General features: G+C 42.0%; 1 protein-coding gene across 9 annotated transcripts in view; it reads right to left on the reverse strand.

The window, feature by feature from the left end:
• Positions 1–13,613, reverse strand: part of Ric8b (RIC8 guanine nucleotide exchange factor B) — a 96,920-nt gene that overhangs the window by 19,243 nt on the left and 64,064 nt on the right. For all 9 annotated transcript variants that reach the window (XR_004771688.1, XR_004771687.1, XR_004771686.1 and 6 more), the window contains one exon: positions 6,037–6,181. Coding sequence is in view for 5 of the 9 variants with exons in the window: in XM_027392500.2 (XP_027248301.1) it covers positions 6,037–6,181 (145 nt within the window). In the remaining 4 variants the exon portion in view is untranslated. The remainder of the gene's footprint in view (positions 1–6,036; positions 6,182–13,613) is intronic.

The raw sequence follows: 13,613 nt of genomic DNA on the forward strand, positions 1-13,613 counted from the left end.
ACAAAGGCAGTCAGCAAGGAATACATGCCTGGTATGACAGAACTCTACTCGATTCCATCAGCTGGCTGCTAGGTGAGAATATAAGCTTTATTAGAACTAGTTGTTTTTATAAGGATGATAGAAATCCAGATTTTCATCTGAAATATCTACATCCTACATGTTGCCAAGTAATAATTATTTTAATAAGCACTTTTCAAAATGATAACAAAAATATAAAACAAACAAACAAACAAAAAACCAATACTACATGGGACAAACCAAGCATATTTGTGGGCAAAGATCCTGTTTTCATGCTGATAAATTTGCAACCTCTTAAGCGTTTTTAGGAAAAGGCATTTTTGTATGCCAGACTGGGAAGGAGTGAGTAGGTAGGTAGAAGTGAGTGAGAAGTCCCATGGGATAAAGCTCATAGTCTTTTCTGGATGCCTCCCTCCCCAAGCAACATAGAAAGCAAGGGGCCATATCTTCATTTCCTGAGGTCTGCTCTGGCTACCAGTGCTTCTCCACAGGAGGAGCTGACTCATTCATTTAACAGCTCAAACAATGTATTAATGTAGGGGTTGGAGAGATAGCTCAGCAGTTAAGAACACTGGCTGCTCTTACATAGGACCTGGCTTTGACCCCCAGCTCCCACATAGGGCTCTCAAATGTCTGTAACTCTAGTTCCAGGAGATCTGACATGTTCTTCTGGCTTTCATGGACATCAAACATGCACTGGGGCACACATATACATGGAGGTGAAAGACTCATACACAAAATAATTTAAAATGTATTAGTGTAGTCAACAAGCATTTGCATAAAGACAGTTTTTTAAAAAGTCCCGTTCTCTCATGGAACTCACCTTCTAGCAAAGAAAGGGAAAAAAAAAAGACTTAATGAACAGGGAAGCTAATTATGTGAAGGTAGGAAGAGCTGTTAGAAAAAAAAGGCAGTGAAAGAGTGTGAGGTGGAATGGAGATGGAGGCGTGAGAGCAGGCTTCGTAGAGGACTAAACAAGCTGCACAGAGGGGAGAGGCTCAAGCAAGACCTAGAGGAGACAGCAGCCATCTGGACAATGTCCCTAGACAGTTTTGAGCAACTGGCATTATTTGACTCGTACTTTGTGGGGATCACAATAACTGCTGGGTTGAGAGTAGAATGAAAAGTTGAAAGGTGGAACCCACAAGGTCCGTTAGATGGTGAACTAAAACATGACTGAGAGCTATGGCTGTGATTTGGTGGTGGAGAACCAGCTTACCATGTACAAAGCCCTGGTTCTGTCACTAGTGCCAGCCAAAGGGGAAAGGATTTTGGAAAGAGCCCAAGTGTCAGCATGGTGATAATTAAGAGCAATAGACACAACTTAATTCTGAGTGTATTATAAAGACCCAGTCATGACAGACAGGTGTGTATGAATATTTACTGAATGATAGTTGAGTCAAGTGGTACTCCTGTGTTTTCATGGAACCAAGGCATGTGCAGACACATTTATTTTCTGTTCTGGAACTATCTTAGAAAGACAACCATGTAAGGAGCTATGAACAGGGGAGCTGCATGAAGGACAAGCCTGTGTGCCTCTCTGACTCATGGAATGGAGTGGTAGGTAGGATACAGTCCTCACTTTTTACCACTGAAAACACAGACAGGCACCCTATGCAAAATAACACATACTGTGAGCACATAGTATAGAACAACATATACTGTGTTCATATAGCATATATTGAACCCTATGACTTCAACAGGAATACAAGATGGTGCAGCTGAGTCATAAACAATACGGAGTTTCTCAGAAAACTGAACATGTGATACACACTCAAGAGAAACGAAAGCAGGGACTTGAAGAGATACCAGGTCACTCATGTTCAGCAGTATTATCCATAAGAGAAAAAAGATGGAAGTATTTCAAGTGTCCCTTGATAGCCAATGGATAAACACAATGTTTATATAGTAAAATGGAGAACCATTCAGTCTTAATATGGGAGGATATTTTGATACATACCACAATATGGGTGACTCCTGATGACATACTAAGTGAAATTGGCTAATCACAAAGGACAACTATTATATGTGATTTCATGGATATCAGGTTTCTCATTTTATAGTCAGGAAGAGGCTAGGGGAGGGCATAGGACAGTGACTAATGATAAATTCTGTAGGCAAACTGGCACTGTAGTACACACCTGTAATCCCAGCACTCTCTGGCTATGGCAGTGAGACTGAGTTTGAGCTCAGCCTGGCTGACTGATGGAGCTTTCTATGAAGCCAGCTGTGGTGGCACACACTTAAAATCACTGCCCTTGGCAAACGGAGGCAGAAGGACAGTCAGCCTGGGAACTGAGACAATTCCATTGTGAAAGTGCAAGTATTACAAAGGCTGACAAGTGTGTGAAGGTGGTGTGGATGTGGCAGAAGCAATAATGATTTTTTTTTTCAACTAGGGTCTTTTCATGACCAGATTTTGGATGTGTTTCACAGGGTGCTTGTAGTCATAAACCTTGGTTCCTAAATTAGTTAAATCCTAGTATGTACAAACACAGTCCAGATTAGGCAAAGAGAAAATCTACATGGCTCATTCACTTTAAGAAATAGTAAAGCCATACAATTTATACAATTAACAAGACAATTACTACCAGACGAGAGCAGCACAACAAAACCATGACAGAGGGGAAGAACACTCAGGCATGGTGCCTTCTGCTGAGTTGGACAGTGTGTGTGGGTAGTCCACACGACCACTGCCACAGCATGTAAGTCAGTGTTCTCAGGAGAGCTATCCCAAGAGTGCTGAGCACAGTGCTGAGGCTCTGTACCCCACAAGCTCACGTGGAGACTCAGAAATCACCCCGGGATCTGACCACATTTGACTCTGCCTCTCCCCCTGCCTCTCTATAAGGCAGCACAGTAAGACACCTCTGGATGCCAATGCACCCAACCTGAAAGCTAAGGACTGAAAGCTGAAAATAAGCCCAAAACACATTAAACATACATCTTTCTACTAATGCTTAGAATGATGTAAACCACACCAGTTATTAAGGGGCTCTATGCTCAGAGACATAAAAGAAAGCAGGATAGCCGGGCATTGGTGGCACATGCCTTTAATCCCAGCACTCGGGAGGCAGAGGCAGGCGGATCTCTGTGAGTTCGAGGCCAGCCTGTTCTCCAGAGCGAGTGCCAGGATAGGCTTCAAAGCTACACAGAGAAACCCTGTCTCAAAAAACAAACAAAAAAAAAGCAATATAAAATTAAAATTTAGTTGGGTGTGTTAGTATAGGCCTTTAATCCCAGTACTTGAGAGACTGAGGCAGGTGGATCTCTGTGAGTTTGAAGCCAACCTAACCTGTATAGTGAGTTCTATGCCAGCTAGGGCTACAAAGCAAGATCCTGTCTAAAACAAACAAATGAAAAGGAGTTTAGACAGTTGGCTTCTTTCCTTTGATAAAGGACTGTATCTGAAAATGTAGCCAGCCTGACTGGCTAGATGGCCATGTGGCATCTAACTGGATTCTAGAAGTGTACTTTGTTAAACGTGCCTAACTGCAGAAAGCCGTTTCCAGTTCATTAAATACATTTATTTTGACACACAAAAGAGACTGCTGTAAAATTAACTGTGCCCCAACGCCTGGATGGAAGCGCCATACAATCAATCCTTGGGTTTAGATTCCAATAAAGGATTACAGGTTACCTTGGTGCATTAATCAGAATCCACTTACATTTCTGACAATGGGAATTGGGCCAACTGAATGAAAAGTCATTACTTTAGCTAATACTAGCAACTGTTGTGAATAGACATGTCATAGACATAGACATAGCAGAATGTGGGATCCTGGGAACACTGATGATAAAGGGGACAGTAAAATGAGCGATCCCATCAGATGCCCACTTTCTAAGTTCGATCACACTAGTAAGAAGCTTTACTAACAAGCTCTTCAAGCTCTGTGGGTCATTCCCCAGAGAACTGAAGGGCTGTTTTGTTGGCAAAGTATTTTACTCACTGTCACTTCCACAGGAACCCCTGGAAGAATATATTTTAAAGTTACATTAACAATTCCTCCAGATTTTACTCTTGAGAGGGCAGATTTGACAGAAAAATGGACACTAGTCTATTTTAAGGGGTGTAATATACTTGAAAACTCATATTTATGCTTACAATGAGCAACGTTTCAAAGACCAAGATTTGACATTGGTCATGACCCTGGCCAAATTTAAGAGCTGAGAAGATTTCCTTAAGGTTACAAAGCCCAAACACGGTTTTGTTCCATGTCAGAGAGCTAAGACATCATCAACACTGATCACACATCAACACTGATCACACAAGGGTGCCTTCTGAGGTTTAACATCACCTCTGCAATGTAAAAGAACCTTCATTTCCTACACCGTGGGGAGAGACCCAATGTTCCTGTGCCTTCTTCCTTGAGCTCCTTGGTATGGCAGCATTCTGTACTTTCTAGTTACCATGACCATACAAAAGCCATTTATTACATAGAATCAAGCATACATACTGAAATGCAAAGACACCAGCCATCTATGAACACTTAGGAGTTTCCTACCTTAGCTCTCTTTGTCTACATGGCCTGGAATTTGAGAAATAGCTAATGTCATCTCCATCTTCACTGCTTGTGGTGCTGTGTGCTTAAAGTCTCGGCTACTGGGGAAGCTCAGGGGGAAGGGTCTACTTGAGTCTATGACTTTGAGATCAGCCTGGGCAGCACCGTGAACACCCACCCCCAAACACACATCAACAACAAAAAGGGGGACTTTTTCAACTAGTATATTTTTAAGCCTTAATGAGAAGATGTGCTAAAATGATATGAAAATATAGTTTATGGAATGAATAAAAACAAGAACTTGCAAGACTAACTCAGAATATTGACTTAAATAAGTACAATTTCTCTATCTTATTTTCAAATACTTGACAGAGATGCTCAATCCATAGCATCTAAGTGGCAGTAGTCTATAAAACTCATTGGTCTAGAGCCACTGGTAGCATTCTTCCCCCAACCAAGGTCTTTGTTTCTTAGGTAACATTCTGTAAGGTCCTTCTGAAGCTCAGAGTAGTAGGATGCCAAAAATAACACACGTGCTCAAACATGATTTGTCAAAAAATAGGCCATGTTGTTTCTGCTTGATTAGAGACGGGTGAATTATTATTTTTTTTTTTACACTTTATGGCAATTTAATATTATCCTGTCAACAGAACACAATCTACACTTGATTTTACAGACTGTGATGTTCTATTCTTGGTTACCTACTTATGACCCCATCATTCTCTGGAAGAAAAGCCATAGAAAATAGTACGCCACTGTCACTGACAATGCTTAAAATGAAGGTGCCTTACTAACATCCAGTCATGGAGCCCACCAAAACTCAGCTCAAGTGACTGCTAGGAAGTGGGAACTAAGGATGAGAGTTGAAGAGGACGAGAAGGACAGGGAAGAACAGAAGGAAGGAGGAGGAAAGGAAGAGAGGTGGCAGTTTAAGAAAAGGAGACCATCTTTAATTGCACATACTGACTTAAGTGATGTCCCCGAGTTTCAGGTTTGTCCCCGCCAGACACTGAGACGCCTGCTAACAGTCAAGCTCCTAAGTGTGTGTTTGATGACTGTTCAGTGAAGAGCAAGCTTCTTTTCTTTTGCAGCTATGTGCCTTGCTGCAATATTTTTTGACTTGTAAGGGTGAGAATGATGGAGTCATCAAATAACCAACTTTAATACTTGATGTTATTAGCTGTATGTTATATTATGTATGCATGTATGTTAGCTGTACATTAGAAAGTCTCATGTAGGCAAACAGTCTCATAATGCTCTTTTAAACTGATGATCAACATCTACAATTGCTAGCACTTTTACTGACCCAGAGGGTAATGACCTCGTTGAAAGAATCATGCAGCATATTTCATAAAATACTATCCTTCAATCAGCTGAAGTCACTAACTATATGACCAGTAGATGGAAAATTTACAAATTCACAGGAGAAAGCACTGGAAAATGAAAGCCAAAGTGGAAGACAAACCGCTAACTGAAAGACACAGCTACTTAGATAAACAGAAGCTTGGTACTATACTTTGGTTTTGCGTTTTTGTATTCTTCAGTGTCCGTGTCCTCATCCTCTGAGTACCAATTATCTCCTCTTCCTCCAGCCAAGAGGCCCCTGGCCGCCAACAGTCCTGCAGCATTTCCATAGCCAGTGTATTTCAGTAGGCTATCCACTGCAAAAACACAACACGGTTTTAGACAGGGGTCCTATGGTACTTACCATCACCACCCACTTTGCAGCATAGAGAAGTTGGGGCTACCTGCCATGGCAGGAACCCTTAAGAGGCCTTTAAACATAGAGTGGTTAGGCTGAACTACCTACAAACACTCCTACTTGCTATGAAGTCTAAGACCCGTTGTTAGATAGCAGGGATTCTGAGATTACTCTCTGTCCCTGTTGGTAAGAGTTATGCATCAACTTTCTGATCTCTAATCTTATTAAAAACAAAGCTAAAGACAATGAAGGTCAGATTGAGGTTCTGCATGTGTGGCATGAACAACCTTAAAGTTTTTTTAATCCTTAAAGAGATACAAAGGAAAATATATAAGAAATATTAACACCTAAGGACATTAGCAAATTGGAAAGGCTAATATATCACTTAGCAGGGCAGGGCAGGGCAGGGCAGGCTGAGGAGATGGTGCAATGAAAAAAGTGCTTGTGACACAGGTGTGAGGTCCAGAGACCAGAGTCCAGATCCCCAGAAGCCCTGTAAAAGCGGAACAGGTACTTGCAAGACAGAGACATATTTCCTAGGTACTAGCAAGTTCCAGGTTCAATTGATGGGCTGCTTCAACAAATAGAGAGAAATTGAAGAAGACACCCAATATCAAATATGGGCCCATATGTACACAGGAGTGTGCACCTACACACACACACACACACACACACACACACACACACACACACACACACGTGTGCACACACACAGTTAGCAGCAACATATAGACATAGGCTAGATTTCATTCTGACCACTATCACTAGCTGGCAGAACTTGGGTAAAATGTTTTGCAGCTCTATCCCAGCTTTCTGACCTGTAGAACTGGAGTAAGAGCATCTGCCTCACACATTAGTACCCAGAAAAATATGTGGCAGAAGTAAGCTCTCCTTCTCTTAACTTGGGTGAATACTATGTAAATTGATGATGTTAGATCTCTCCCTCTCCTCTCCCTTACACACACACACACACACACACACACACACACACACACGTCTGAGACACTGGGAACCGGTAGCAACACCCTAGAACCTCGCACTGCAGAGGCACATGTTGAAGTGTCTGAGTGTGCGTGAGTGTGTGAGTGTGCGTGAGTGTGTGTGTGTGATAAACTTTTAAGGAGTATACTGAACAATTACTGGCAACTTTATAGGGGTACTTCATTTCTTCAGCTACAATTTCAAGGCACACAATTATGTATATAACAAGAATAAAAACTGTTAAGTTTTACTCAAGGCTTTGAGTATAATGTTCATAAAATGACATCCTAAGGTCAACTGTAGAAAACAAAATTTATTTATTTATCCATGCTAAAACCAACAGTTGAAAACTCATACCATTCACCTCAAAAACCACTGCTGGGGCTGGGCGTTGGAGGCACACACCTGTAATCCCAGTACTCAGGAGGCAGAGGCAGGCGGAGCTCTGTGAGTTTGAAGCCAGCCTGGTCTACAGAGCTAGTTCCAGGATAGGCTCCAAAGCTACAGAGAAATCCTGTCTCGAAAAACCAAAAAAAAAAAAAAAAAAAGAGCACCCCCCCAAAAACCAACAACAAAAGAACAAAACACACACATACACACACACAAAAAGAACACTGCTGAAAAAATTAATAGAAGCACAGATAGGGGCTAAGGAGGAGGAAGGGGAAGAATGTATGTGAACTTCAGCTGGGGATGGAGGATCATACAGGAGGAGGAAGGGGAGACAAGTAAAACTAAGAATGTTTGAAAAAACCATAGAGAAACATGTTATAAGCTTACTTACATGTATGCATGTATGTATATATGTGTATATATATGTATGTATGCACAGTATGTGTGTGTGTGGTTTACATGCACTTATGTCTCATGCAGTTATGATAATGCCCCAGATGGCAGTTCCAAACTGTAACTCCAGTTCTAAAGGATCCATTGCTCTCTTCTGGCCTCTATAGGTACCAGTCATGACAGTGGCACACACACATTCATGTAGGCAAAATGCCCATAGAAATAAAATAAAATAATTTTTTAAAAAAGAATGACACAAAATGGCCCCAAATTAAAATAGTCTAAAATCCCAAAGGCTACGGAAAGCCAGAAGAGTTTAAAGAGAAGTGAAAACAACACTAGTAACTGCTTTCTTTCTATGCAGAAATCTGTCTGGAAGCTAGTTAATAACAGTGGTCCCTGTTATTTTAATAAAAACAATGTTTACTGCTCTTTTACTGGAACAATATGCCAATTCTATGAGAAATGGGGTTACAGAAATGATTTAAGACATATTATTGCCTCCAAAATAAATAAAGTTAAATGAAATCTTGTTAAGATTTTAAATAACTAAAAATGGGGAGCAAAGGAAGGAGGAAAACAGAATACAGAATCCTAGCAGAGAGGAGGGATGGAGAATGGAGGAGCCTTTAGGTACCTGCTCCTGTAGTGCTAAAGTGGACCTGAGAATTCCTGTTTGACACTGTGAAAGGAAAAGAGGAAACAGACTGAGCTTGGCTTGCTAAGGAAGGAAGGGTTTTCTAGTGCTGCTACAGAGATGGGCACACAGGATACTTGTTCTTTGTCACAATAGCTGTCTTTGTTATTCCATGAAGACAATGATGAAATCAACCAAATCTCAGCAAGCAGATGTTGTGTTGGAAGCCTATCCAGATGTGAGTTCTATCATTTTACCACAAAGCAGAGTTTCCACCCTTATACTGAGAGGGAAGCACACCCAGAGACCACTGTCCCTTCTCAGGCAAAGTTTTCATCCAGTCCAACTCCGCAGATCCCAGAAATCCATGCAGGCAGAAACCGTAACTAGTATTCTTCCAGTTCCCTGTCCTCCCTTTCCATTTCTACCAGCTGCCCAAGACACAGACACGTTGTTCAACACCAACATGACTGTGTTACCTTCCTGGAGGGGACCTCTCCTGCTTCCCCTGAAGGCTTGAACCCCCAACCACAGGTCCTGTAGCTTCTGCTTTCTTTTCTAAGGCTGTCTTTATGCTGTACACACCTCAGATTCTGAAATGTCTTTTTCTGTAATTACTTTCCATTCCTCTGACTCGTATACAAAATCGTTCCTCTAGGCTGCCACTGTAGCAAGCCCAATCTCTTTAGGAAGTTACTCATCACTATGGGGAAATACACAAGATAGCACACCCACTAGACTGAATTTATAGGGAGCACAATTTTTGTTCTTTTATTTAACATTTATGGGACAATTACTATCTGTAAGATGTAAGGTCTCCAACCTAATGAAACTTGATGTTGGGAATGCAAGCCCGATGGAGTTAAAAGTGTAAAAGCTCGAAAAGAAGACAAATAAGTAAAAAAGGCACAATGGAGAATGATCAACTTTTCCTGGATGGCCAGAGAATTCTTCAGAAATGATGTCCACGCTGGTTTTCAAAGACAAAGCTTAGCATGCTGACAACAAGGGGAAGGGCATCCCAGACAACACTAAAGCATCAGCATGTATAAATAGGAAAGGTAGCACATTAGCAGAAGGAAAACATTACAGAGGCAAGAGGGGGGGAACAAAATTTGGATTTCATCAGGCAAGTGATGAGACATCACTAATAATTTACAAGGAGGCAATGACAAGTTTGTGTCATTTATAACAAACCCTCTGACATAACAAACCTGGAAGACAAACAACAAAAAAAAATCCAATTAGAAGAAACAGGAGATCTGGCTATTTTAATATTTAAAAAAATGATTTTAAAGATATTTAACAAGAAGTGGTGTGGGAACAGAACAGGAAACAAATAAAAATGGTATTTAGGAAATAGTCTGTAAGGTATAATTAGTTTTACATATTGAGAAAGTGGGTAGGGTACTATAGATAATGGTTCCTTTACAGAAGAAGTGAGCAAAGGACACAGAAAGGTGAAGGGGCATGGCCACTGGAGACAATGCATTTACTTTCAGACAGGAGATGGAGGGAGCTGTGAGTTCTCAGGTGCAGATGTCTGGTATGTAGGTGGCTATACATGAGGGTTCATCCTGAAGTAGAAGGCACAGATAGAGAGGATGGGGTTCAGAGGATGACTACAGAGAGCTCAGTGTGGAACCAGGATAATTATTGGCAAGCAGGACTGCAAAGAACAGTTGTCAAAGAATATCTACGACTGCCCTAGTACACACATATTCAGAACAGTCAAGCGTCAACTATTATGAAAGCCACGGTAGGATACAGATGAAAAAAGTCATTGCTTCAGATAATTAAGAACTGCTGAGCTTGCTGAGAGTATTTTCAGTGATTAGGGTAGCAGTGAGAAGCATGTTCTACTATTACTGGAATTGAGAAGGAAATGGCTGACTAGAGGCAAGGTGAGGTCTCTCTGGGTAGAGAGGGTCCTGGAAAAAAGAAAGCAATCAGTCTTCCAAGATGCCAAGATGGGGAAGGCTATTGACTAGTGGAGGAACAAACAAGGAGAGCTTAAAAAAATTAAACCAAACAATAGAGAGGAACAACTCATAGAGGAAGGCCTCTGAGAAGACAGGAAGAAAAATATGAACAGTAAAGAGTCAAGTTAACAACAAGCTAGAGAGATGCCTATGGCCCTGACACTAGGATGGAAGCACAAGAGAATTGTGCGTGTGAGCTATAGGCCAAAGGGTTCAAGCTGAATTTACTGTTGTAATTCAGCCCTACCACAGTGCCTACCATATACTGGAAGTACTGCGTTATTTCAGAAATCACTTTCTTTTGGTTAAGATAGCTATGTAGGCTATTTTTAAGGAGTCTGAAAGTAGTTTTAAAATTATTATTTTTAGAAAATTGTTATTAATATGTTAGCATGCAAGGTGAGAAGGTTTTCTATGGTATTTTCACACACATATGTCATTACAGTTGGTTCCTATTTACCCACTTCCTCTAACCCATTTGCCTTCTTCCTGGTTTCCTCTTTCCCTGATAGACAGCCTTCCCTCCTGCTTTCATGCATCTCATTACCCAGATACTCCAAGCTCTTGTTCTCCCTTCTACATTTATGATTCACATTCTCTCATTTAAACTTCACATATGAGCAGTGTTTGTTTTTCTCAATTTAGCTTTTTTGTTTGTTTGTTTGTTTTTTGCTTAGGGTGATTTCCAGAAAGCACTGACTTCATGGAAGATAATAAAATTTTAGTTTTGTCACAGTTCAACACAAGTTGGTGGCATGACCCAGTTAGCATTTTGGCTCCTGCTGGCTGGAGAAGTGAGCTGGCCTGGCACAGATGGCTATTTAAGACAACTGGGTGTTCCTTCAATGCCTAGTCTCTCCTAGGGCTTTACCCTTTGTATCTTGCTTCCAACTGTTGCTCTTTGTGGTTTGAACACAGATCACAGCACTTCACATTCAACTTGGCTTTACTAAGTGTAGAAATTTCAGCTACTCTGACTGTTTGAAAGTTATCTCACCTGCAAAACAGACATTCTCCACTCTCTGTTCTCCCAGACCCAATCCCTAAGGCTCATCACTAGCACTGCAACAGATCACCAGCTATGCCTCCCACCCACATCTCCTGTGATTCCTACAGACCACCCCCTCATCTCTCCCTCTCCTAACTTGTTGCTGCCACCCCCACCTCCAACACCAGCAGGCATTCCCTGTGAACACACCAGCTGGGTGGACCAACACTCTGAAAATTCAGAGAGCAAACAGGAATCAAGGAACAAAACATACACCCAACAAAGGCAAATCCAGAAATCAGTACCTAGACCTATAATCACTCCAAACCAAGATGCCTAGATGCCAGCATAAGAACACAATTAATAACAGCTAGGGTAATATGTCCCTACTAGAGTCCTACTAGCCTACCACAGCAGGCTCTCGATATTCTAATACAGCTAAAGCACAAAAAAGGGGGGGGGTAAAACAAACTATATAAAATGACAGAGGTCCTTAAAGAGGAAATTAACAAATCCCTTTTAAAAAGCCAGGAAAACACAAACAACTGGAGGAAATGAATAACTCCCTTAAAGGAGACCAGGAAAATAAGTTAAAGGAAATGAATAAAGACCTGTGGGGAAGAGACAGCTGGAATTGGGGGAGGGGTATCTGGAGGGTTGTATGGAAACCCAGTGCAGTGGAAACTTCCTGGAATCTATGAGATGACCTAGTAAGGACTCCTAGTAATGGAGGATGTGAAGTCTGAACTGGCCATCTATTGTAACCAGGCAAGGCTTCCAGTGGCAGGACTGGGTTATATTTGGTTGAGCTGTTAACCAAGGGGCTACCATGGAGACCCCAGAACCCAGGTTGATGCCCTAATAGAGGGTCATTCTTCACAAACTGACAGTGGGAGCCCCATTGCCAAGGACAACATCCACACAGCGCACTGAACACAGAGAGGTTGAGCTAGTGCCTGTATGGAACCTTCACATCAAAAAGTCTATTTGGTGCAGGAAGGTACTCTTCAGGCTACAGAAAGAGAAACCTGGACACCAAACTAGTCTTTGACCAACCATCTGTCCTGACTGCAAGATGTAATGGAGCAATGGTGCTGCAGAACTTGTGGGAGTGACCAACCAATATCTGATTTAACTGAGGCCCACTCTATGAGAGGGAGCCCATGTTCAACAAAGTGATGGCTAGGTACCGGAGACTGGATGAACCAAGAGACCTAGCTAGGGTAGAACCAAACATAAAATCAATAAAATGCCTCCTAATGACATTCTGCTATACTTCTAGATCAGTGCATTGTCCAGTCATCATCAGAGAGGCTTCCTCTGGCAGCAGATGGGAGCAGATGCAGAGACCCACAGCCAGACATTATGCAAACAGAGTCTCAATTAGGAGTCTCCATCAGGTCCCTTCCATTGCTACTCAAGGCATCCCATAGAAAGGGGGATGGAAAGATTGTAGAAGTCAGAGGGGATGGGAAACACCAGGATAACACAGCCTGCTGAATCAACTAAGCAGGGCTCACATGGCTCACAGCCTGAAGCAAGAAGCACAGGGTCTGCAGGGGTCTGCATCAGGTCCTGTGCATATGTTGTAGCTGTTAGCCTAGGTTTTGTGAGACTCCTAACTGTGGAAGCTGGTGTGTCTCTGACTCTTGCCTGCTCTTGGGGCTCTTCCTCTTGTTGGGTTGTCTTGTCCAGTTTCAGTGTGAGGGTGCTTCTGCCTTGCTTTATTTTGTTTTGTCCTGTTTTGTTGCTGTCTCTTCAGAGCCTGCTCTTTTTTGATGGGAGATGGGGGTGGGAGTGAATCTGGGGGAGAAGGGAGGAGGGGAAAAAGGGAAAACCTGGTCGGGATGTATTGTAAGAGAGAAGACTTTATTTTCAATAATAAAAAAGAAAGTTATTTGATAGTTTACAGTTCCTTAATGGCAGCATCGAGTTGTAGCTATCCATCAGTGCCTCCTCTCCTGCCTCTGCAGCCCCTTGCCCCTCCAGCCCTGTTCTCCAAGCAACACACACACAC

Source organism: Cricetulus griseus (genome assembly GCF_003668045.3).
Source record: "Cricetulus griseus strain 17A/GY chromosome 1 unlocalized genomic scaffold, alternate assembly CriGri-PICRH-1.0 chr1_0, whole genome shotgun sequence".
Taxonomy (NCBI): Eukaryota; Metazoa; Chordata; class Mammalia; order Rodentia; family Cricetidae; genus Cricetulus; species Cricetulus griseus.